General features: G+C 37.7%; 1 protein-coding gene across 8 annotated transcripts in view; it reads right to left on the bottom strand.

The window, feature by feature from the left end:
* Window positions 1-11,786: 11,786 nt before the first annotated feature.
* SCAF11 (SR-related CTD associated factor 11) overlaps window positions 11,787-25,354 on the bottom strand; it is a 75,233-nt gene continuing 61,665 nt past the window's right edge. For 4 of the 8 annotated variants that reach the window (XM_001165201.6, XM_054663352.2, XM_016923577.3 and 1 more), the window contains 6 exons: window positions 24,140-24,246; window positions 18,793-21,510; window positions 17,385-17,731; window positions 15,593-15,811; window positions 15,122-15,241; window positions 11,787-14,853 (listed from right to left, as the gene is read on the bottom strand). In XM_001165201.6, the coding sequence (XP_001165201.5) occupies window positions 14,707-14,853; window positions 15,122-15,241; window positions 15,593-15,811; window positions 17,385-17,731; window positions 18,793-21,510; window positions 24,140-24,246 (3,658 nt within the window). In that variant the 3' untranslated portion in view covers window positions 11,787-14,706. Of the gene's footprint in view, window positions 14,854-15,121; window positions 15,242-15,592; window positions 15,812-17,384; window positions 17,732-18,792; window positions 21,511-24,139; window positions 24,247-25,354 lie in introns of those variants that run through there. The other 4 variants (XM_016923575.4, XM_063786746.1, XM_016923576.3 and 1 more) reach the window with 3 other exon arrangements.

Below are 25,354 nucleotides of genomic sequence, written 5' to 3'. Positions count from 1 at the left end.
TAATTAAATTAATAGAAAAGAGAACAAACTGCAGGTTTAGAAAAATGGTTTTCATATTCACCATTCTTCCACCTCATTGAATTGCATGCTGTAGTTCTAGCTTTTCTGCTATAATATGTAAATATGACTGTAGCCTTTTAAGCTTCAGTCTCAGCAGAGAATTTCCTAAATGCGTTTGACCTAATGAAACTGATCATGGCTTCCCACTTAGGTTTTTCTTCTTATAGCTTTATAGAACTATATAATAATATGGACTTGCTGTGTAATGGAATTAAAGTGCTTTTGCACAATAAATTCTGCAAAACCCTCTCATTCATGAAAAGGTGCTCCTTGCTAGACAGAAACTTGCTGATTTACAGTATTGTTATTTTTGTCTAAAGTTCTGTAAATACATGCTTTAATGTTATCTTTGAGAAATCTATGTAAATAATATAGTCTACAACATAGAGACTGTATAATTCTGTGTTATATATGTGCCTAGTGCTCTGTTGGCACTCAATAAATTTTAAGTAACAAAATTGATAATCATATAGCGAAGGCATATTTTTCTTCCAAGCTCAAGTCAGGATTGTGACTATATATTAATGAGACTCAGTAATCCAACCCACACCTGAGAACTCGTCTCATTACTTTATAGTCATGTCATGTATGTTTTTTTAACCATGAAATGACAATAAAATGATTTTTAAAGTGAGAATGTTTTGGATAAGTGACTTCTGTCCTGATCTTAACCACTGCTGTTAAATACCAAACAGAGGAAACATGATGCAAAGCAGAAGCTGCTAAAGAGCAGAAGTGGAGCTATGGGGTTAACCACGTGGGACACCTGGCACTGTCATTGTTACCAAATAGTAAGTTAAATGAGAACAAAATCCAGTATCTATTAGGAAATTTTAGCCGATCACTTATCATACTGCTTGACTCTTCTCAGACTCATACAGCAGTCAGTCATACAACAACTACACTAGCCTTCTCCAGAGGCAACAAAACAAATGAAGACAGTACCACTGTCTAATTACATTACTACACTGGTATTTGTAACTCTTTCATTGCAATTATATAGCCTCATTTCCTATTGGTAAAAATTAAGTCCAGGATTGCCTTGTGTGTGGATAAGAAACACTAAGACACACTGGCATATACTTAAGTAAGTAGATCCATTTCCTTTGATTAATAAGACTACATTTAAATATTAAAAGAAAAGGCTATTATTAAGTCAAGTCCTGGCTCCTGTGGATTTTAGTCTGAGATACAACCCACATTGTATACATTTATTTAAAACATAAACTGCCTTTAGAAAGTAACTTAATCAAAAAGTTATATGAAAAGCCTCATTCCCATCTGCTTCACCACCCGTGTCCCCCAACCAGATAACCACTGTTCACATTTCTTGAGTACATCTCTGGTGTTGATTACATACAAGTGAATTCAATATTTTCTCTTTTTTACACAAAAATATGTCATACCATAAATAATATGCTGTACTTTCTTGAAATTTTAATATTTTAAGTTTATTCCATATTGGTACATAGCTTTCTTATCCTTCTTACAGCTATACAATATAGTTTTCCATTGTATGGATATACTATATTTAACTAGACCCCATATCGATGGACATTTAAATTGTTTCCAAAATTTAAGGTGCTGTTTTAAACTAGTCACTAATACTTTGCTGAACACTACTCTGTCAGGCACTGTGCTAAGCATTTTACATGTATTGTTTCAGCCTTCACAACAGCCCAATGTAATAGCTAATATTTCACAAGTGGGGAAAAGAGGGTTAAGATGAGTAAGTACCTTGACCAGGTTCTTAACAGCAAGTAAGTGGTTAAACTATCCAGCTCCTCTGAAGCCTAGTTATGAAGAGTAATTGGGAGAATTCTTTCCTCAGAGAGTCAGACTCAAGGCCAGGAGTCTGCTAGTATAAACACTATGTACCCCTAATTTTGGTGTGGATCTTTTCGTTTGTATTTGCCTCATTGTTCCTAGTATTTTCTTTCTTTGCATTTTGTCTTTTTAAGATTTTCCATAATTCTTCAGATTTCCCAAGTATTTCATTCATTAACTTGGCACCACTTTATACAGCCAGAAAAATTTTCTGGAAATACCCTTGACAAAGGGCCATTTCTAAGACAAATATTTATAGTAAGTTGAAACCACAGTTTCTAATCAACTATCCGTCTGGTGCCTAGTTCAAACAACCATCTGCTGACTCCTTTGGAAAGAGTCATACTCCTTAACAATAGTATGATGTTAATAGGATTTTCCCCAGCGTACACCTTTAAATCACCTTCAATGCACAATACTGTTGGAGTACCTATGCTGCTGCTTTGGAAGGCGGAGACATCCTGCTCTGAAGGTAGCCCAAACTTACAAATAATACCCAATACGATAAAAGATAAAAACATGTGCCATAAGGAAATTATAAACAGTTTGGGGAGTTTAATCATGTAGCAGGCTTCATTTGATGCTGAGTTGGAAAGGGAAAGTAGGAAAGACTTTGTGGAGAAAGCAAAATGTCTTTTTTTTTTAAGTACTTTGTATTATTTTTTATCTTTTATTTCTTTATTTTTAAGACAGGGTCTGGCTCTGTCACCCATACTGGAGTGCAGTGGTGTAATCTTGGCTCACTGCAACCTCCGCCTCCCAGGCTCAAGCGGTCCTCCCACTTCAGCCTCCTGAGTTAGCTGGGATTACAGGTGCGAGCCACCATGCCTGGCTAATTTTTGTATTTATTTATTTTTTTGTAGAGATAGGATTTTGCCATGTCGCCCATACTGGTCTTGAACTCCTGACCTCAAGCGGTCCACCCACCTCGGTCTTCCAAGGTGCTGGGATTAGAGGTGTGAGCCACTGTGCCCGACCCCTGAGAAGGGAAAATGTCTTTTAATGAGAGATTCTAAGGGTTAGTAGAAATTTGACAGACCTCAGCCAGGCATGGTGGTTCGCACCTATAATTCCAGCACATTGGGAGGCTGAGGCAGGAAGATTGCTCAAGCTCAGGAATTTGAGACCAACTTGGTTAACATGGTGCAGACTGTCTCTACAAAAAATAAGAAAATTAGCTGGGTGTGGTGGTGCACACCTGTGGTTCCAACTACTGGAGAGGCTGAAGCATGTGGATATTTGAGCCCAGGAGGTTGAAGCTACAGTGAACTGTGTTTGTGCCACTCCACTCCAGCCTGGGCAACAGAGTGAGACCTTGTCTCAAAATAATAAAAAAATAGAAATGGACAGACCTAATGGTAGTAAGAGAGTTTGAGTTTGGAGAGGTCTTGTTGAGGATGAGAGGAGGTTATAGATTGACAAGTGCAGGGGTTAACTAGTAAGAGGTCAAAGCTATAAACATTCTCCACACACAAAATGCACAAAAATGAAACTCGACAATATCAGGGAGGAGCAGAGTGAGATGATAGAAATGTCTTGGCCACCTAGTAAACAGAACTAACAGGGCCCCACAAAGTGTAGTTTTGAAATCAAATGTAGTAAGTTTAACCAACACATTTGGTTGAGAGGGGCTTCGGAATCTCTGGACTATACATTATGACTTCCCTAAACTGGAGAAAATGTTTAGCCTTTGCTTTTGAGAAGATGTATTGATTTGAATTATCAAATATGATGCTCTATTTATAGCTAAACTGTGAAAGACAAAACTAGACTGGCTTTCAGGTTGACCTTTTAAACGAAATCACTTTTGCAAGGCAGCTGCCTGGGACAGGCAATTTTCTAAATTGTACAACCATTGAAAATGAGCTTGTTTTTCATCTTTAGGTAGAAAATGGCATGGTTAAAGTAACTTAGAAAAAGAAAGGACCTGAAAGTTGGTGCAATCTAATACAGAAAGCATTGTTTTTGATTGACTAATTGGCTATAGAGACGAGGCCTCACTATGTTGCCTAGGCTGGTCTCAACTCCTGGGCTCAAGCAATCCTACTGCCTTGCCATCCCAAAGTGCTGGGATTTACAGGCGTGAGCCACCATGCCTGGCTGAGCACTATTTGAAATGAACACACAACTTCAATCTTGTGCAGAGTAGGCCCTTGAATGTTTGTTGCTTTTTACTTATTTCTGGTTCCTAACAGATGTATGTCTTATGCGATGCAAAATTATTCTTTGAATGGAGATTTTTTTCCCCCTTCAAGTTCATGGATTTTCTTTTTCCCATTGGGACTGGATTGAGAGAATGGGAAAAATGTAGATTTGACTATCAAATCTAAAACAATGGCCTTGGGTTAATTGCTAGCCCCTTGGTACTTTCTTTAAAAACTTTTAAATTATGAAATATAACACATATAACAAAGTGAGTAAAATGTAGAGTAGAGCTTTATTTTTATGTTTTTAGAGATAGGGTCTTGCTATGTTGCTCAGGCTGGTCTTGAACTCCTGGCCTGAAGCAATCCTCCTGCCTCAACCTCCCAAGTAGCTGGGATTACAGGCATGACTCACAGTGCCTGGCTTATTATTTTACAGCAAACCCTATGTAGCCGTTGCCCAGATCAAGAAAAGACCTTGATAGTCCCCCCAGAAGCCTCTCATGTCCCATCTCAATCAAAGCCCCTAAACCCCCATCAGTAACCACTATCTGAATTTTCAAGGCAATTGCTTCTATTCTTTGTGGTTTTTTAACCTTTACTACGTAAGTATGGATCTCTAAACACTATAATTTAGTTTTGTCAATTTTTGAACTATTACAGAAATACAGTATTGGATTATATTTTGTGTCTATCTTTCACTCAGCTTGGTTGTGAGATTCACCTATATTGTTGATGTAGCAATGATTGTAGGTTCCCTTATTTTTATTGCTGAATATTCCCAATACTGATGGCATTTAGATTGTTTCTAATTTGGGGCAACTACATATGATGCTATAAACATTTTACTCGTCTCTTGATGCACTGGGGCATGTGTTTCTGTTGGACATTAACTTAGGAGCGGAATTTCCCTTATTATCTAGTAAGATAATTCCACAGAGCAGTCTGGAAGTGTGCAAATGGCAAGTACAAATACAATCCAAATTAGGTTCTGAGGGTGAATGGGACTAACCAGAGGTGCCTCAAAGGAAGTCAGATTGAGAGCCACAGGCAAGAGGATGGCTAAGCAGGTGTGCAGTCCTCACCTTCAGCCTGAGCAGACTCATTCCTTTGTAATTAAGATTTTGTTTGTGGAGTTCTGCTGTAAAGTTTGTTGGCAATATGGCATACAGGAATTACGTGGCTCATCACAAGTATATAATTAATATTAGTTGAATTAGATGATTAATTTAGAAGTCAGCAGGATGATCTGAAAGACTAAATAGGGTGACCACTTAGTTTATTATATTTATAATATTTGACTGATTATGAGGACTTCACACACTTTGGAGCAGGATAATGGAAACAGAAATATACAGATGTTATTTCTAGTGCCCAAACTGCTAGATAGGTTGGAGGAAGGGTCAGTGTTAGGACCTGGATACTTCACAAAGGAAATATCGCTGGGCAGACCATGTAATGAGCTGAGAGGAATATTATAAGATGGTTGAGAGCATTTTTTCCATTCTAAAATGAAGTAAATAATGGAACCTACTTTTCAAGGTTGTTAGGAAAATTGAAGTAGATAATACAATAAAAGTCTTGGCACAGAGCCAGTAATAAGTGCTCAGTGTTAGCCACTGCTGTTGGTAATTAAGATTGACTGTACTTAGCTAGCAGTAAGGAGAACCTGCTATCAGCTTTGAAAGTGTGTAAGAAAAAGATTTCTGGAAATTATTTGAAAAAGCAATACTACAATGATAATTTTAGAAGCTATAACTCCGTTAGGCAAGAGTGTAAATAAAAATCTTGTTAAATTAAGTACACTCATCCTAACTTTACCAACAGCTGGGTTCCTACAAGAGGTTGATTGCACCGTGAACTACTGTGTGAACATCCTGGAAATGTTTGACATCTTGTCTCTGAAGGTGCTGTTTTGCCATCTTCCTAGTGCTTAGTGGGCTCAAAATTCCAGATAATGTGGTAGATTTGAATTTGAAAACAATGTTAAGAAGAGTTACGTGTGTGTACAAACTATCAGGTGCTGTTGATGTTTCAGAGAGCAGGGATAGAATCCAAATGGCTTTCAAACAAGCTGTGATCTGGCCAGGCGTAGTGGCTCACACCTGCAATCCCAGCATTTTGGGAGGCTGAGTCAGGTGGATTGCTTGAGCCCAGGAGTTTGAGACCAGCCTGGGCAACATGGTGAAACCTCATTTCTACAAAAATACAAAAAGTAGCATGATAGCACATGCCTGTAGTTCCAGCTATTTGGGAGACTGAGGTGGGAGGATCACTTAAACCCACGAGGTTGAGCCTACAGTGAGCTGTGATCATGCCCCTGCACTCCAGCCTCAGTGATAGAGCAAGACTCTGTCTCAAAAAAAGAACAAGTTGTAATCTAATTAATTATGTTATTCTAACCAAACAGCTGTGATCTGCAGGGGATCTAAAAAAGTTACATGGTTTGCTTCTTGGCTGCACATTAGACTCCACCTGGGAGATTTAAAAATACCCCATCCCCAGAGACAGATATAATTGGTCTGGGGTGGGCCTGTGCTTGAGCATGGCCTTTTATAAAACTCTCTACATGACCCCTAAGTATGCAGCTAGATTGCAAACCACTGGAGAAGTTAAGTTGCATTTCAGGGATGCAACAGGGATGAAAGCACTGAGAAAACAGTCCTGGTTATATAGGCAGGAATTTCCCCAAGTAAATGTGGAGGAAATTTCAAGACATTCCCATCTATTATCTCAATCCTCAGTAACCCTGCAAGGTAGATAGGCAGCACCCCTTTTTATAGGCAATTCAGGTTCAGAGATAGCATACTGGGGCCCTCTGTGATACCCCTGCTTATCACCAGAAATGGATTATCTTCTGTGGTACTCACAGGATTGGTGGGCAGTATGCTCAGCTAGTTACGGTTTGGGAAGTCCACTGCTTCATGACTAAAGCATTTCTCACCCCACAAAGCCAGTGCGTGCTGACTACTTAGACTAGAACTCATCAGTTGCCAGAGAAGTTAAGCTCCTCCCTGAGGAGCTGAGTGTGAGGAGCCACCAGACACTTGCCCATCACAGTCAGATGCTCAAGCATCTGAGAACTCAGACCAGTTCTGGTGTGGGACTTTCAGCTCTTCAGCCTAGAGCAAAGCCTTCACCCCGTCTCTCACCCTCATACCACGAGCAGTGAGGCCTGCAATTCTGAAGATAGTTTTTCTGATCATGCAATTTTTATTAACTGTGTGAAATTTGGGAGACAAAAGCATACAGGGGAAAAAATCCTCTATTACCCAGAAACAACTTCTATTAATAATATGTATTTTTTTGCCTTAAAGTTTTTAAAGAAAGTTAGGATAATGGTATATAATTTGTGTCCTATTATTTTTTTCTCCATTTAGTATTAAAGGAGTACATTCTTCCATTTCCTGCCCCCCGGAAACATTTAAAATAGCTGTAAAATACTTTCATATGAATGAACCATAGTTTATGTTAACCATCCCTCTCCAGTTTTCCACTAATACTGGAAAGAAATATGTGGACCAGGATGTTTATATTATGAAAAGAATATATAATCCCTTTAAGGTTCTTTATACCTATTTTCAAATTGCCTTTCAGAAAAATTGTACATATTTGCACCCCCCTGCCCACAGTAGTGTTTGATCGTGGCACTCTTGCCATAATTGGAAATTATCAATTCGACAAAATTTAAAACACTGTTGTTTAATGTTCTTGCTTGAACACTTCTTACGTTTTTTTGTTTTTGAGACAGAATTTCGCTCTTGTTGCCCAGGCTGGAATGCAATGGCGCGATCTTGGCTCACCACAACCTCTGCCTCCCAGGTTCAAGTGATTCTCTTGCCTCAGCCTCCCAAGTAGCTAGGATTACAGGCATGTGCCACTACGCCCGGCTAATTTTGTATTATTTTTAATAGAAACGGGATTTATCTATGTTGGTCAGGCTGATCTGGAACTCCTGACCTCAGGTGACCTGCCCGCCTTGGCCTCCCAAAGTGCTGGGATTACAGGCATGAGCCACAGCGCCCGGCCCACTTCTCTTGTTCTAACCGCTTGTATTGAGCCATTGAAACATTTTGAGCACTCATTTCAAAATGCAAATCTGATCATGTCAAACAAACACCTCCAGTTTAAAAGCTTTTCCTTACAAAATATGCTGCCAAAAAACTCCTCCCAATCTTCATTCCAGCCATTCCAGGTTGAGATGACATGCTATCTCTGGCTAGACCCACTCTTGCCCCATTCCCTCTGCCAGCTCATCCTCTCCCTGCCTAGCTACCATTTGGCTCTTAGCTGAAGTGTCAACCCCCTTCCCACCCCAAGGGTCCTCCCTGACCAATCTTAGATTTTATAAACCCATCAGATTCTTGGAGCATCTGGTTGTCCTATTTGCACCCTCATCAGTTATATATGTACCTGTTTTCCCCACCAAGCATATGGCTCCATGATGATACTGTTTTGCTCTCTCTTCTCTACTGTGTAACACACACAGGCTGGCACTATCTGTTGAAGAAATGACGTGGAATAATTTGACCAAAACTGTACTATTGGATGATTAGTCTATAGTTTCTGAGATGAAACTGGTTTCCGCAGAATTTAAGTAAAACTAGTGAAAAAAGTCAAAGGTAACATGGCTGGAAACTGGAGCTGGAGTTTATTGTAAAGGAGGAATTGATGCACAGGAGATTGCAACTGTTTTGAGAAAATGAAAACAGGGTGAGAAAAGCAAATAATTCACTAAAGATGGCTTCATGGTTAAATGTTTAGTATCTCCAAAATAGGAAATATGGGAGTGCTATTAAAAAGTCAAAAATGAGGCCAGGCACCATGGTGCATGCCTATAATCCCAGCACTTTGGGAGGCCAAGGCAGGACAATTGCTTGAGCTCAGGAGTTTGAGACCAGCCTGGGCACCAGAGCAAGATCCTGTCTCTACAAAATTAAAAAAATCAGCTGGGCGGAGTGGCCTATGCCTGTAGTCCCAGCTACTTGGAAGGCTGAGGTGTAAAGATCACTTGAGCCCAGGAGGTTGAGGCTGCAGTGAGCCAAGATCATGCCACTGCACCCCAGGCTGGGCAACAAAGTAAGTGAGACTGTCTCCAAAAAAAAAGTAAAAAATGAGTGGACCTGAATAGATACATGATAAATGCCCCTTCCTCTCACTTTCCCTATGCTGTTTTCACTTCTATCAGCTATCATTCCTGCGTTACTATACAAATGTTAAGTTTATGTATGTGAATTCAACAATGTAACATCCCGAAGTCTAGCATGGACTTTGATGTGAATCTTGGCTCCATTAAGTAGCTGTGCAACTAGGTAACTCAGTTAATCCTTTATGCATCTCAATTTTTTCATCAGATTACTAGAATTGGTTTTATAAATGAAATGCAATACATATGAAATGTTTGACAGAATACCTAGCACATACTAAAAGCTTAATATGGTAATATTTACTGTACTATTCCTTTTAGAATACTGGGGTAAGATTAAACCTGACAAGACATCAAGAATCTAAGAATTCCTTATACACAGTAGGCATGCATTGTTTGATGAACAACTGAATGTTCAATAAAACTGATGAACAGGCCACTGGCTCATGCCTGTAATCCCAGCACTTTGGGAAGCTGAGGCAGGGGGACTGCTTGAATCCAGGAGTTTGAGACCAGCCTGGGCAACACAGCAAAATCCCATCTCTACAAAAAATACAAAAATTAGTCGGGCGTGGTGGTGCACACCTGTAGTCCCAGCTACTCAGGAGGCTGAGGTGGGAGGACTGCTTGAGCCTGGGAGGTTGAGGCTGCAGTGAGCAGTGATTGTGCCACTGCACTCTTGCCTGGGCAACAAAGTGAGACTCTTGTCTCAAAAAAAAAAAAAAAAATTGTTCAGCGATTAAGTCACAAAGAAGGGTGTTCATTAAAGCGTTGTAATAGCCAAAACCTGCACATAACTTAAATGACCACCAATAGAGGAACATGATGTAGCCATTATAAAGAACATGGCACATTTATATGTACTGACATTAGAATATATCTTCAATTTATTAAGGGAACTAGAGATGCAGAACAATTTACAAAATATAATTCATATGCTGGGAAAAATGATCTGTGCAACCTGCTTTCCTGCAACTTTACAAAACATTTTGTTGTTGAGACAGTATCTTGCTCTAACACCCAGGCTGGAGTGCAGTGGCACAATTTTGGCTCACTGCAACCTCTGCCTCCTGGGCTCAAGCAATTCTCCCACCTCAGCCTCCCAAGTATCTTGAGACCACAGGTATACACCACCACACCTGGCAAACTTCTTTATTTTTTGTAGAGACGGGGTCTTGCTATGTTACCCAGACTGGTTTCCAACTCCTGAGCTCAAGCAGTCCTCCTGGCTTGGCCTCCCAAAGTGCTGGGATTACAGGTGGGAACCACCCTGCTGCCAAGTTAAAAAAAATTTTGTAAATGGATTAAAGAGTTTGGAAATATATACAAACCTCTGTAGTGGTTCTCTGGATAGAAAAATCAGCTTACGAAAATGAAGTTTCACAGTATATGTAATTCAATTTTTAGAAAGTATGCATCATGTATGTTTAATTACATTTAAAAGATTTTTAATAAAATATTCTAGAATCAATCCCAAGAAAATCTGAAATTGGTAGAGACTGTTTATACATCTTATTTATATTTTACTAATTTATATTCATAAAAGCAACTTAGGCCAGGCACAGTGGCTCATGCCTGTAATCCCAGCACTTTGGGAGGCTGAGGCGGGCGGATCACGAGTTCAGGAGATCGAGACCATCCTAACACGGTGAAACCCCGTCTCTACTAAAAACACAAAACATTAGCCGGGTGCGGTGGCAGGCGCTTGTAGTCCCAGCTACTTGGGGGCTAAGGCAGGAGAATGGAGTGAACCCGGGAGGTGGAGCTTGCAGTGAGCCGAGATAGCGCCACTGCAGTCCGGCCTTGGCGACAGAGCGAGACTCTCTGTCTCAAAAAAAAAAGGCAACTTAATATCCAACAGTGGAGGATTCTTTTACTGGTACAGTCACGTTATAGACTACTATACAGCCACTGGGCCAGGTGTGGTGGCTCACACCTGTAAATCAAGCACTTTGGGAGGCTGGGCAGGCAGATCACTTGAGGTCAGGAATTCGAGACCAACATGGTGAAACCCCGTCTCTACTAAAAATACAAAAATTAGCCAGGCGTGGTGTCAGGTGCCTGTAATCCCAGCTACTCAAGAGGCCAAGGCAGGAGAATTGCTTGAACCCGGAAGGTGGAGGGTGCAGTGAGCTGAGATGGCACCACTGCATTCCAGCCTGGGCAACAGAGTGAGACTCCATCTCAAAAAAAGAAAAAAAAAAGAATATTATACAGCCAGTATAAATCATGCTGTAATTTTTACTAAAATGGAAAATTCTCAGTACGTCAAGTGAAAATGAAAGGTTACAACATATTATGTGCAGTTTGCTTGGCATTAGTTATTACCTTTGGTAGGATTACAGGTGATTTTTCTCCTTTTACAGTCTCTTCTTTTACACATTTACTAAAGTTTTTCTAATTTCTTACAATAATTATGTAATCAGGGGAAAATGCCATTAAAATATATGCTTACAGCTAACTCTAAGCTTGCTTTAGAGCTTGGGTATTATGTAACCATGATGCAAATGACTGGTACAAATCCAAGTAACACTTCAACACGTTTGTAAGGGATTATAATTGAAAAGTCACCATTCCCCTGGAACCTTAATAATAAAATGTTAAAGACATTAGTTTATCAAAAGAATTTATTAGAAAATATTACACACTACATACATATTTATTTAAGAGTATAATTTCAGTAGACAGCACTCCAACTTCATAATACAAACAATATCTCATGGACCCTGGGGCAATCACTGTGCTTCTGAAGCTACATCTTTTGGATGGAACATTCCAGCAGTACACACTGTGGCCATTTAAAGGAAGGTAAGAGAAAAAAATGTGATAATTACCAAAACAAATTTTAAAAAGCACAAAACTTTTGGAATGTTAATGGATAACTACTATTAGTCTCAAAATTCTAGGCATTTCTATAAAACATTGGTCAATGTGACTAGTAAGTTAAAGGGACCAAGGTTTCAAAGATCAATACTGAACCTTGATAATAAGAGGAAATGTAACTCCACAAAATGTTTCTGATTAAGTTTGTGCCCATGCAAAATTAACATAAATTTCTTAAAGAACTCAAGAATGAGGAATATTAAAGCAATGTATTTTTTTCAACATAAAGCATGCATTTTCTAATACATTCTTAAACATTTCAAAATTTTAAAAGTTCGAATTCTAATCAAGTAGCTATTAATGCAGTCTAACCAGTGCCCCAAATCAGATATGGAACACACACTTGTTACTGTCATGGAAATAATTCATGGGAGTGCTACTAAAGATATATGAGACTTCAACTCTTGACCACATCACTTTTTCTCCAAAACTTTAGAACTTGTTTGCAAAAGCTAAATGGTATAAAACACATTTTAAAATGTCACCCAATTCTCAAATGTCACTGAAAGAAAATGCAGGAAAAGTATGTATTGTGTGATTAATCAGCTTAGGCTTAACTCAAAATACTTTGAACGTTCACAAAATTGTTTCTAGAGTTCTAATCTAAAACAACTAAGGAGGTGTGCCTTGATATTCTGAAACACTGTCTTAATACTTTATTAGAAGAAATATGCTTGAAATTTCTTTACCATAATCTAAACGCAAACTTTAAAAATATATACCAGTAGAATACCATATTACAAATGCCCAGAAATGTAGAATAAAGGTCAAAAACTGCTTGGAAATATTTTTGATTACACTCATAACAACAAAGCTTATGAACTAGCACAATCATTATGGGGCCAACATTTCAAAATATTTTGCCTATCAAAGCTAGCACCAGGAAAAGTATTATGCACATAAAATTGAGAAACAGATAATCTTTACTTTAGAAAAGCACAGTTCTACAGAGTATTGCTCTGGCTAAATAGTTTAGCTAGTAAAAAGGTCAGTTTATCTCACTGAGGCATGTATCTCCTTGGATCCATTAACTTATCTGAAGAACTTTCCAGGTACTTGGTATGTACTGAAAATTCTTACTGGAATCAGTTTATCATGGAGAAAACCCACTGTTCTTTCAAGATGCCAGTTAAAATAATGGCACAATAAACATTTTAAACTTACCTTTTATAAAAACTGAGATATTCTAGTATTAAAAAGAGAAAAAAAAAAAAAAATCCCAAATCCCTAATCCCTGAAAGGCTAACCAGGACTCCATTATTTAAATTTCCCCTCTGTTTCTAAAACACAGGTTTTACTGTCTAGAATTTTGCAACATGGCTAATGGCTACCACCTGGTCACCAAATTAACACTTCATTCATTGTAAAGCATTTGGGGATTTTCAAGTGTGAAAATATTTCATCAGTGATTAGATAAACAATAACTTTACGCCAGTGCCATGAGTCTTGTAATTCTTAGCCCCAAGGAAGGGAGGATAACAGCCTAACAGCAATTCTCGAATTGGCACAAATAATTTATCGTCTGCAACGGGTAGAAGAAGATACTATGAAAGAACATAATTTCTACAAAGTCAACACTTTTTTTTTCTTTTTTTTGAGACGGAGATTTGCTCCTGTTGCCCAGGCTGGAGTGCAATGGCATGGTCTCGGCTCACTGCAACCCCCGCCTCCCGGGTTCAACTGATTCTCCTGCCTCAGCCTCCCGCATAGCTGGGATTACAGGCGCCCACCACCACGCCTGGCTAATTTTTGTATTTTTAGTAGAGACGGGATTTCACCATGTTGGCCAGGCTGGTCTCGAACTCCTGACCTCAGGTGATCCGCCACCTCGGCCTCCCAAAGTGCTGGGATTACAGGCGTGAGCCATCATGCCCGGCCGAAAGTCAACAATTTTTCCAAATCTTTTTCCTCAAAGTCTTCAACAAAGACTTTGAACTGCCAAAGTTGTAATCTAGTAAGTCAAACTGCTCATCTCAATTAGGGGTAAACAAAGGCACAAAAGAAAAACAAGCAGCATAACCTTTATTTGGTCATACAATAAGTGAAGAGTGTCTCAATGTTTTGAACACTAAATTTTACTCATGTGATAATTTTTTTTCTATCTAGGCAATTTATTCAGATATGTGCTTTAAAAATACACATTAGGAACTTTGCAACTGATATGTTCTATTTAATATTAGAAACATTTTTCATGGTAATACATTATTTAACTTTCTATAATTAGAGGGAAAAAATCATAAAGATCATACTTTATATTTTAACCTGACAGAATAAATGCACTATATATATCTCTTTGAAAACCAGTGCACTTAGAAGTTTCTAATTTATGCACTCCATTGCCCTAATCAAAAAGCTATACATTTTCCAGTATCCACACTATAACACAGTCCTAGTAAAGATGCACATTCCTTTAAACCCTTTACCTTCCCTTGAATTTTGTAGGGGAGGGTGGAGGGCAAGGAAGGATACAGAAGTTGCAGTGCAGACCTATATTTATTTAGAACAAAACATCATATCCTATGTTAAAAAAATAATTTTATCAAAACCAAATTTCAATCACAGTTATGTATGATTTTCAGTTAATGGTACATGTTGAAATTGCACTTTGCAGATATCCTGATAATGTCCTTGACAGCGTTCCCCATTTCAGCCTATGTTTTTTTCAGTAGACACAGGTTCTTCCAGAGTTTTCTTTTGGCTCCCCTTCCGTGAATATTTGTATTTGTCTACATAGGCTTTAACCAGATTTGCCACTTTAGTAGAATTTACTTCTCCACTCTTACTATGACAAACCTAAGAAAAAAGGGGTGGCGGGTAAACTTTTTTCATGCTTAAAGGGATTAAAGCCAAAATAGAAAGCTTTGTGAAAAACAACCCCAAAGAGATAACCAGACTTATTTTCATGTTTCATTATCTCACACAAACTAATCAAAAGGCAAAAAAGTAGACAGGAATTAGTAGGAGCTAGCTTTTATTATTTTAATTAAACTTCAGCATTCATTTATTAAAACAGAGGTGGTTCAAAGCAACGTGCACATACTCCACTAAAGCCATAACTTACTTTATCTACTGCTTTCCGTACAATTTCTTTATATTCTTCCTTGGTGATATCTTTATTTTGGTAAAATGGCTTGATGGCCAATTTTACCTCTTGTGCTGCTTTTTCTTGAATTTGCAATTTCTGATGAGAAGAAAACGTATAATTTATTATTTGCCAGTCATATTGCTCTCACAAAATCCCAAACAAGAAATTGAGAATACTTCATATTTACAATGAGACTCTCCAACTATTAACGTGACAAATATAAAACAGTTTATTTACTAAAACATATCAAACATTTCTAAAAACAATTATAAAATATTACCAGTAATTTACTGGACATCAACACATCTAGAGAGAATCCTTCAAATAATAATGGCATTTAGACGGCCAATAAGAAATTCCCTTCACCACTCATACAATAAAAAGTTGATATTTTTTCTCCTTTATCATATACAGAATTATGAAGGTTGCTCTCAACCTTGAACTTGCCTTGTCTGTCTTCGAGCTATCTGCGCTGGCTTCCACTGCAACACTTACTTTGCTTTCTGCCAATTTTACAGCAGCATTAGAGGCTTTGCTGTGACTTGATGACGAAGTATTACCAGAACTTGGTCCCTGAACCATTCCCGTATTTCCTGGGGCTGCTGTCGGAGCAGGCAAAACTGGTGTACTCATGTTATTACTTACATGAGAAGAACTAGGAATACCCTGTTTTAAAGAGTTATCATCAGTTAATGAATTACTTGTACTCGATAGAAGTCTTTTAGTGATGCATTGGAAATAACATTAAAAAACACAAAGCAAACCAACCTTAGTACTAAAGAAAAATGCGTATTTCAGGTAATTATATCTAAAGGGCCCTTTAAAGAAAAATGAGTAACATTCTTAAATGGGGCCTTATTTAGATATGTCAAGATGACTTTTAAATTATATATATGTATTGTAACATTTTGAAAGCAACACTAAACACAAGGAGGAGAATAGCATTTAAAGAATTATATCTTTCCTGCAAGGATCTTTAGGAATATTAACGAATATTAAAGTGCCCTCACTTTAAAGCCTGGAAAAAATAAGGCAGTAAAGTCAAATGGCTTGTAGTAAGTTGACAGGAGAAAAAAGGCTTGCAGTAAGTTGACAGGAGAAAAAGATTAAGATCCCAAATACTAAAATCCAATTTCCCTATTCCTTCAACTCTATCTTACTGTCAGGATTCTATTTATTTTATTTTATTTTAATTAATTAATTATTTATTTAGAGATGAAGTCTCACTCTGTCTCCCAGGCTGGAGTGCAGTGGCGCGATCTTGGCTCACTGCAATCTCCGACTACCAGGTTCAAGTGATTCTTGAGCCTCAGCCTCCGAGTAGCTGGGATTACAGGCATGCATCACCGCGCCTGGCTAATTTTTGTATTTTTTTTTTTTCGAGACAGAGTCTTGCTCTGTCACCCAGGCTGGAGTGCAGTGGTGCAATCTCGGCTCACTGCAACCTCCACCTCCTGGGTTCAAGCAATTCTCCTGCCTCAACCTCCTTAGTAGCTGGGATTACAGGCGCTTGCCACCACACCCGGCTAATTTTTGTATTTTTAGTAGAGGCAGGGTTTCACCATGTTGGCCAGGCTGATCCTGACCTCGTGATTCACCCACCTGGGCCTCACAAGGTGCTGGGATAACAGGCGTGAGCCACCATGCCCGGCCTAGGATTCTAAAATTTTTAAAAGGCAGTCATAAAATTATAAGCAACAAATTGTTTGCAAATTATTCAAATTTTCTATGTCTCAGAGAGGCACTTCTCCTTTCTTTTTAGCATGATAAATTAATGAAAATGAAACACAGATGGTAATGGATAATAAACAGCTTTATCCAGTGTTTGTCTGAACAAGACAATAAAAGCTTCATCACAGTACTTAATCACTAGTTCCCACCGTCCCCATATACCCCCTAAACAGTGCAAAACAGGGGAAAAATGTAAAGCACCCACCACTCGATTCTAATTTGGCTTATAATTTGGTTTACTTAATATGAAAAAAAAATCCTGTTCAGATATAAGTAACAGCATATATGTAGCTTGGATTTGGTAATAAGTATTTAATTAATTTTCTAATTTGGGAGTTGGGGGGTTTTGAGAAGGATAGTGAAAGAGGGATTATGAAGGTTTACCATAACTGAAATCAAATAAACAATTGTTTTTGAATGCCAGGATGCCTTTTTTTGAACATCTGTCATGAACAGCTAAATGTTTACGATGGCTATATTGATTAAACTTGAGTTGCTAAAAACATACCTGCAATTGCTTTCCATCTGGTTGTGAAGCAATGTAGTTGACTTGTTGGGATGGTGGGGGAGGGGGTGGTGGTGGTGGTAGTCCCTGAGATACACTGGTAGGAGTGGCTACCTGCATGAGGGGCACTCCTGTGTGGAGATGCAAGGGTAGCTGAGGATGAATGTTAAATGGATTGCGTTGGATGTTCATCAAAGGAGCATGAACACCCACTGGATATGGGAAGATATTCATAGGCTGGTGTTGTGCATTCATTTGTTGCTGCATTACATTCATTTGCGGTTGCATCATATTTATAGGTAGCTGAGAACCATCAACTTGCTGGTTTGTTTGGTCTTTTAGGCTAGAATCTATCAAAAGAAAAAAAGCTTGTGAAAAAAATCATGTTATAAATCTCTTTAGACAGAGAAACAAAGAACCACTGGTTACAGTAAAATTAAATAGCAATTAATAGGCTCAGTATACCAATACCAATTTCCAATTGCTTAATTTAATCCTGTCATTTCTAAATAATGTGGACTGACTTTCTAATGAAAGAAAACATTTGGCGAGGCACGGTGGCTCAAGCCTGTAATCCCAGCACTTTGGGAGGCCAAGGCAGGCAGATCACCTGAGGTCAGGTGTTCGAGAGCAGCCTGGCCAACATGGTGAAACCCCGTCTCTACTAAAAAAATACAAAAATTAGCCAGGCGTGGTGGTGAGCGCCTGTAATCCCAGCTATTCGGGAGGCTGGAGAATCGCTTGAACCCAGGAGGTGGAGGTTGCAGTGAGCAAAGATCATGCCATTGCACTCCAGCCTGGGCAACAACAGAGAAACTCCATCTTGAAAAACAAAACATTCACCTGAAAATATTTTTAAGAATAAGTTCATGCAAAACATACATCAACAATCAGTAGCTCAAGAAACTGACTAGTTAAAAAAAAAATCACATAAAATTTAACTACTAAATTATAAGGTTATTCAATTTTTACATCTTCAACAGCCTTTTTCTTGCAATGTTCTTAACAAGAAAAAAAACAAGGAAATATAAATCTTTACTATTAAAAAATGGCTTATTTTATTTGTATGAGAATAATTATCAAAAAAATTAAAAGTGTACATATCTGAAATAAACAAATTAGAGGTTAAATCCTGCATAGGAATATCCCAAACTCTTCTACTGTAGCAAACAGTGCTGAAAATATTTAAGTCTTTGGCAAGGTTTGGAGCAGAGGTAGCATTAATAATATACTTATGTAGATAAACGTACGTGTATATATATTTATATAATGCAAAGTGACTTGTAAACAACTAAGGTTCAGCTTATTATAAAAACTACAAATAAGGATCATTTCAACTCATACAAATAACATATTAAATTTATAATTCCTCAAATAAAACAGTATCAATAAACCAACAAGAATACATTACCCTGTCCAGATGTTTCCTCCTCTTGTTTCATCCATCCAGACTGTGGACCTGAAGAATTTCTGCCTCGTCGTGAATAGTAGTTTTGTACATCTGCTGGCAAAGTCTTTCTCACGGCCCAGCTGGATGCAGATGTCCATCCAGATCTATCTGCTGGTGTATCAAATGAGAACTCCTGTTCACTTTTTCGCTTATAGGATTGCTGTTCCACAAACTTGAAAGATTCACTCCCTGAACTGTTTGAATTCCCTGAGAGGGGTTTTCGATTTTGCCACCGATTTTCATTCTGATCTTTATAGGCAAAACTACTTCTGTAAGTGCCTCTGCCACGGTTGCCTCTGCCTCTACCACGGTTAGATACCCAACCAGAACCAAAGTTTTTATTCCAAGAATTTCCTGAATTTTCATTTCTATTTTCTTCCCAATGAGACTCTTTCAACTTTTCTGGATTTCTGGTTCTTGGATCAGGCCCAGAGTTTATTTTTTCTGTTATCCAATTGGGACAGTCATTTCTATGTCTGTCAGCAGAATTTGGATCATCAGCATCTAGATGGATGTCATTTTTTTCTTTTCTTGTATTTTCATTCTGTTTCTCTGGGTCATTCTTTCTGTACCGATCATTTCCTCGTGGACATCTCCAACCATCATTTGCCCATCTTCCCTTCCACCGGGGAGGGTAACTATCTCTGTCAATTCTACCAAACGATGAACTCTTACTTTTTGTTCTACATCTTGAGGGGGACCTAGAATGAGATCTGGACCTAGACCACTTTCTGGTTCTCCTTTCTCTCTCTCTCCTCTGCCCATCTCTATCACTTTCTCGTTCTCTGCTCTGGGACCTGGATTTTTCTCCTGGGGAAGAATCTTTCACTCTTGGCTGAGATCTTTTGTTCTCTCTAGAAGTTTCTCTTCTTGGGGACAGTGATTCAGATCTTCTGCTTTCCCTAGTAGTATCCCTTTTTGGAGACCGAGACTGAGATTGCCTCCTTTCTCTTGCAATATCTTTTTTTGGGGACTGAGAACGGGATTTTTTCCGGCCTCTGGCTGACTCATTCTTAGGAGATGGTGATTGAGACTTCCTGCTTTCTTTCCCAGTTTCTCTTCTGGGAGATGGAGACTGGGGCCGCTTCTTTTCTTGTGGAGTGTCTTTGTTGGGTGACCAAGTTGTAGATGGAGAATGAAATCTAGATCTTCGAGTACGAGGCTTTTTGGCTTTATCTATGGTATATTTTGGGCTTTCAGATGGTTGAGAAACAGTTTCAACCTTTTCATCTGCAAGATCAGAAGACGGCATATTATTTTCAGAACGGTGTGTCACAGAATTTTCATTCATTTGTTTAAGATCAGCATTTACAGATGGTTCAACTTCAGATTCATTTTGGTCACTGCAAAATGAATCACACTCCATAGGTATCATTTCATTGTTGTCCTCACTAAAATGCTTCTGAATCTGTTCAATGTGTGTTTTAGGCAACTCTGTAGATCTAGGATGTTCGGTCAGCGATTCATTTTTTTCTTCTAAAGATTTTTCCAATTTGGTGTTCAGAAGATTATTTTTTAGTAAGTTATTTTCAGAGTCTTGAATATTATTGAAATCTTCATTCCCAAAAGTATCACATGTTGCAATTATTTCTACATCTTCAGTTTCAACATGCCCAAGCAATTGAACCTCTGGGCTCTTAACAGATTGTCTGTCCACTGTCTGTATAATTTCACCCCCAGAAGATTCTAACTGGGGGCTCTCTATAAGCTCCTCTGTTTTTAGTGTAAAATCTTTATGTTCAGTAATTTCTACTATGGAACTCTCTGTCATTTTTTCTTCATTAACCACTAACTCTACATTTTCAGATAAGTCACTTAGGGGACAAGATACAGGTTGGTACACTTTGCTTTCAGATGTTAAACATGTAGGAAAATCATTTGGAAGATGAACTGTACATACATCTGTCTTTACCTCTGATTGTGAAAGTCCAGATATCTGGTCTTGCTTTTCCAATGGATCACCTCCTTTTTCAAGAATATTTTCAGAAATCTCACTTTCCAAACACAAAACATTAGCCTCTATACCTGTATTCTCGAGTTTTTTAACTTCCCCTTCCTCACCAACTAGCACAGGAAGATCTTGAGCACAAGACTCAGAAGATGAAGATTCTACTCTTTCCTCTGTATCATAATTTGCAGTATGCTTCTCACTTTCTTCTATTTGCTCATTGCAACTTTTCAAGCAATTAGCAGACTGGTTTTCTACATGAGTCTGCACAGTACAAATGTTACTACTGTCTACAGCTGGTTGGTGCTCTTTTTCTAACACAGGTGATGTGTCAGATTCTGCTGTTTCTTCATCTACTGAATCATTGGAAGATGATTTTTCAGGGGCAGCTACAGAGCTCCGAAGTTTCTTTTTCAGTAAAGGTGGTTTTCTTCCTCTTCTTACAGACTTCCGTTTTGGAGCCTGTCTTGTTTGCTTTTCTGACTCAGCTGAAGAGGGAACACTTAAAGATGGATTACTGTTACCTGGGGCATCACACCCAGAATTGTCTGATATTGGGGATCTCTGAGACTGACTGGCTGTTTCAGCTCTTGTGTTACGTGTAGACCTCCTTGTAGGAGTTGTCATTGCAGGTTTTCGTCTTGATCCTCTGGTATTTGATGTACCAGAAGTTTGCTTCTTTTCTTCCCCTTCTTGAGTATGTGCTAATGCATATCCCTTGCAAGAAGTACCTAATAATATTTAAAAAAAAAAAAAAAGTAAAAAATATGTTTTAAGAAATAGTAATTTGGCTTTAGCTAATTTTAGCATAAAATAGTCTGCAACAGAGTGAAACTAAATACTTATAAATAAAACTATTAATAAATGCATAGCTACTAACATCTGAGTAATATGATGTATTCATCAACTTTCTTAATGACACTGAAATAAGTTATAACTAGATTTGGTCCAAGTGGGCAATTTTATAGAGAAAAAAAGGAAAATAACTTTTGGTCTTGTAACTGCTACTTGCTTAATTTTTTTTTTTTTTTTGGAGACAGGGTCTCACTCTGTCACCCAGGCTGGAGTGCAATGGCGTGATCACTGGAGCAATCATCGCTCACAGAAGCCTCAACCTCCCAGGCTCAAGCGATCCTCCCACCTCAGCCTCCCAGGTAGCTGGGACTACAGGCATGCCCTACCATGCCCAGCTAATTTTTGTATTTTTAATAGAGACAGGGTTTTGCCATGTTGCCCAAGCTGGTCTCAAACTCCTGAGTTCAAGTGATCTGCCTGCCTCGGCCTCCCAAACTGCTGGGAATACAGGCGTGAGCTACTGTGCCCGGCCATGATCTGGGATTATCTAAGCAAAAGGAGAGAGAAAATGGTCAAGTTATCCATGAATTAATAAAGACTCAAACTATTTATTAATAATTAATTAACAGATGTTACTTCTAAAGATCTATGGTTTGGATATGAAAGCCTGAAACAGAAAGGAGACTTCTAATCAGTTCCTCAAAGCCTCCAAGTTGTAATTTCAAAAACTACAACAGAGTTTCTAGTTGGAATATTTTTTATTTTTAAAACTGACTGACAGATAAAACTGTGTTTACCATGTACAACATGATGTTTTGAAGTACATATACATTGTGGAATGACCAAATCTAGCTACTTAATATATGCACTACCTCACATAGTTATAATTTGTTTAGTGAGAACACTTTACGTCCACTCTCTAGCAATTTTCAAAAATACAATATAGTTGACCCTTTAACAACACAGGGATTAGGAGCACCAACCCCCAACACAGTCAAAAATTGGCACAGTTTTTACTCCCCAAAACTTAACTGTTATTCACCAGACTCCTTACTGATAACAGTGAATTAACATATTTTTTGTTATGTGTTACATACTGTATTCTTACAATAAAAGAAGCTAAAGGTTATTACAAAAATCATAAGAGAAAATACATTATAATGCTGTACTGTATTTATTGATACCCTAAGTTTATATCATTTGTTTACAAGATGAATCATCTGTCTGAAATGGCAGGCAACTGCAGCTATAGATCTCAATCTGTTCCTATCAAGGAATTAAACTTCTTCTTATAAAGCCATAACTTTGCTTCTTGGGAGCACTTCCTACATCACTAATGGCACTTATGGGGTCCCAAAGGTGTTACTCAAGGTTTACAGTATTGCACTAAACTCTATGAAAAATACGCATGCACTGCAAGAGATCACTTTTTACTGTGATATGCAATCTATTAGAAAGACAAATGCTCACATGGAGATGATTACATTAAACCAAGTTTTGCATTGTGTGGTTTTTTTTTTTTTTTTTTTTTGAGACAGGCTGTTGTTCTGTTGCACAGGCTGGAGTGCAGTGGTGCAATCATGGCTCAGTGTAGCCTCAACCTCCCAGACATTCACAACACTTGAGTACACCAGAATAGCAACAGGTGGCGGCCACAAAAATTGTTACACTGGTAAATATGTACTATATTTAATTTTACACAGCTATGATTTAATACTGTATCCTTACAGCTGTTTACATTTCTTATGACTGCAAATGGTGAAACCATGTGGTTTGAGTGTGTATATGTTTTGATAAATTTTAACTTGTTATCATAGATTTGTATATATTTTATGGTAGTAAATGATGAAATAGACTAGTACCTACATATATTTTATGCATTAATGACATACCTTTTTCTTAATTTTTTTCACTATTTATAGGTTATGCGATTTTTCTGTTTTTTCAGTGTTGCAAATCTCCAAACATTTTCCGATATATATATATTTTTAAATTCATGTATAATGTCGCCACCCAGTTAAAACCTATGTTGTTCAAGGGTCAACTGTATTATTATAGTCATCACGTTTCACAATCGATCTTTAGAACTTATTCTATCCAGCTGAAACTGTATCCTCTGACCAACAACCTCCACCCCACCACACCTACCCCACCCCCTAATCTACAATCTAGTTCTACGAGATCAACTTTTTTAGATTCCACATATAAGTGAGATCATGTGGTTATTTGCCTTTCTGTGCCTGCCTTATTCACTTAGCCTAATGTCCTCCAGGTTCATCCATGTTGGCAGAAACAAGATTTCCTTCTTTTTGTGGCAGAATAATATTCCATTGTGTGTGTATATAGATATATGGAGAGACTATGTATCTATCTATCTATATATACATACACTCTAGTTGAAGCAATTCTAAAGTTAATTCATTGTCCAAATATTTATAGACGTATTTACAAGTTACTATGCCTTACTTTACAGCTTTTCTAAGTCATCGAACACACATTTTTATGAAACTGGAAGAAACTAATAATAATAATTTTTAAAACAGAAAATGATTTCACAAACTTTACCAAAATGTTCGAAAGATATGGTACTTGTTGGAAAAATAGTTCTTGGCAACACAGAAGAAATGAGAGGAAGGACTTCTGTTTCAACATTCCAGGGTATAAAACCAATTCTGAAAACATAATAAAGACATTTTTGTTTAAATGGTTTAAAAAATTAAACCACCAATTTAAAAGTATTAATTCTCTAAATCAGGTTAGCAATATTAAAATACAGTGCTTAAATGTTTTTTGCCCAAATAGCTAAAAATGTAAATTCAAGGTTACTCCTTGTCTAAAGATAGCTACCAATTGGCTAAAATTCAGAAAAAAACCTTTAAAAGTATGTTTTTCTGATAAATTCATGGCAAAGAAAAGATGAAAGCAACTTAACACAGATGTTTCTCTTTGAAATAATTTATGTAGTATTTTGTCAAGAATTTTTCCAGCTTTCATCATGTTCTTCACTACTCTAAAAAAATAAAATCAACTTTGAGGTGTAATTCAACATAAAATTCAGACTTTAAGCATACATTTGCTAACTTTTGACCAAAGTGTATGCATATATATATATATATATATATGTCTGTGTTAACCACCACCCCAATCAAGAAAGAGAACATTTCTGCCCCCCTAGAAAGTGTCCTCACACTCCTTTGTATCCTTCTCCCTCCTTTCCAGGCAACCAAGGAACTGATTTATACCACTATGTTATATTCTAAAATTCCTCGACCTGGTGATGGTTCTTCAAAGTTCTCAGTGTCCCTAGAGACCTGTTAAGACCCCCTCCTTCAAATTTTCTCCATTCAAACCCAAACCACTTCTCGGCTTTCTTTTTCTTATTCATTTAGGTCTCCTAACAAAAGACTATCTGATTCAGTATAAGGTGAGATTCTGGAGTAGGAGAAGCATGGAAAAAAAAAATGTAACTTGTACATGTATAAAAATATGTAACTATAAGCAAGGGTTTCATAATACATACATCTGGACTTCTTCATCTGACTTCTATTATGTTCTGCCATCATTCCTAGAGGGTGAATGCCCTATACAGAACTATATTATAGTAACATATAAAATAAAGTCATAATATGTTATAGGAATTAATATAAAACTCAGGCAGTGACCCTAATCTTTACTTAGGAGCTTGATTTAAGTATATATTGTATATCTAGCACCATCTTAGTAGCTTCAGGAATAAACTAAGAAATAAAAAACTAGATTACAGAAAGTCATGAGTGCCAG

This window comes from Pan troglodytes, chromosome 10 (assembly GCF_028858775.2).
Source record: "Pan troglodytes isolate AG18354 chromosome 10, NHGRI_mPanTro3-v2.0_pri, whole genome shotgun sequence".
In the NCBI taxonomy this organism is placed as follows: Eukaryota; Metazoa; Chordata; class Mammalia; order Primates; family Hominidae; genus Pan; species Pan troglodytes.
The sequence above is the reverse complement of the archived record's forward strand: the minus strand, read 5'-3'. Positions and strand labels throughout refer to the sequence as shown.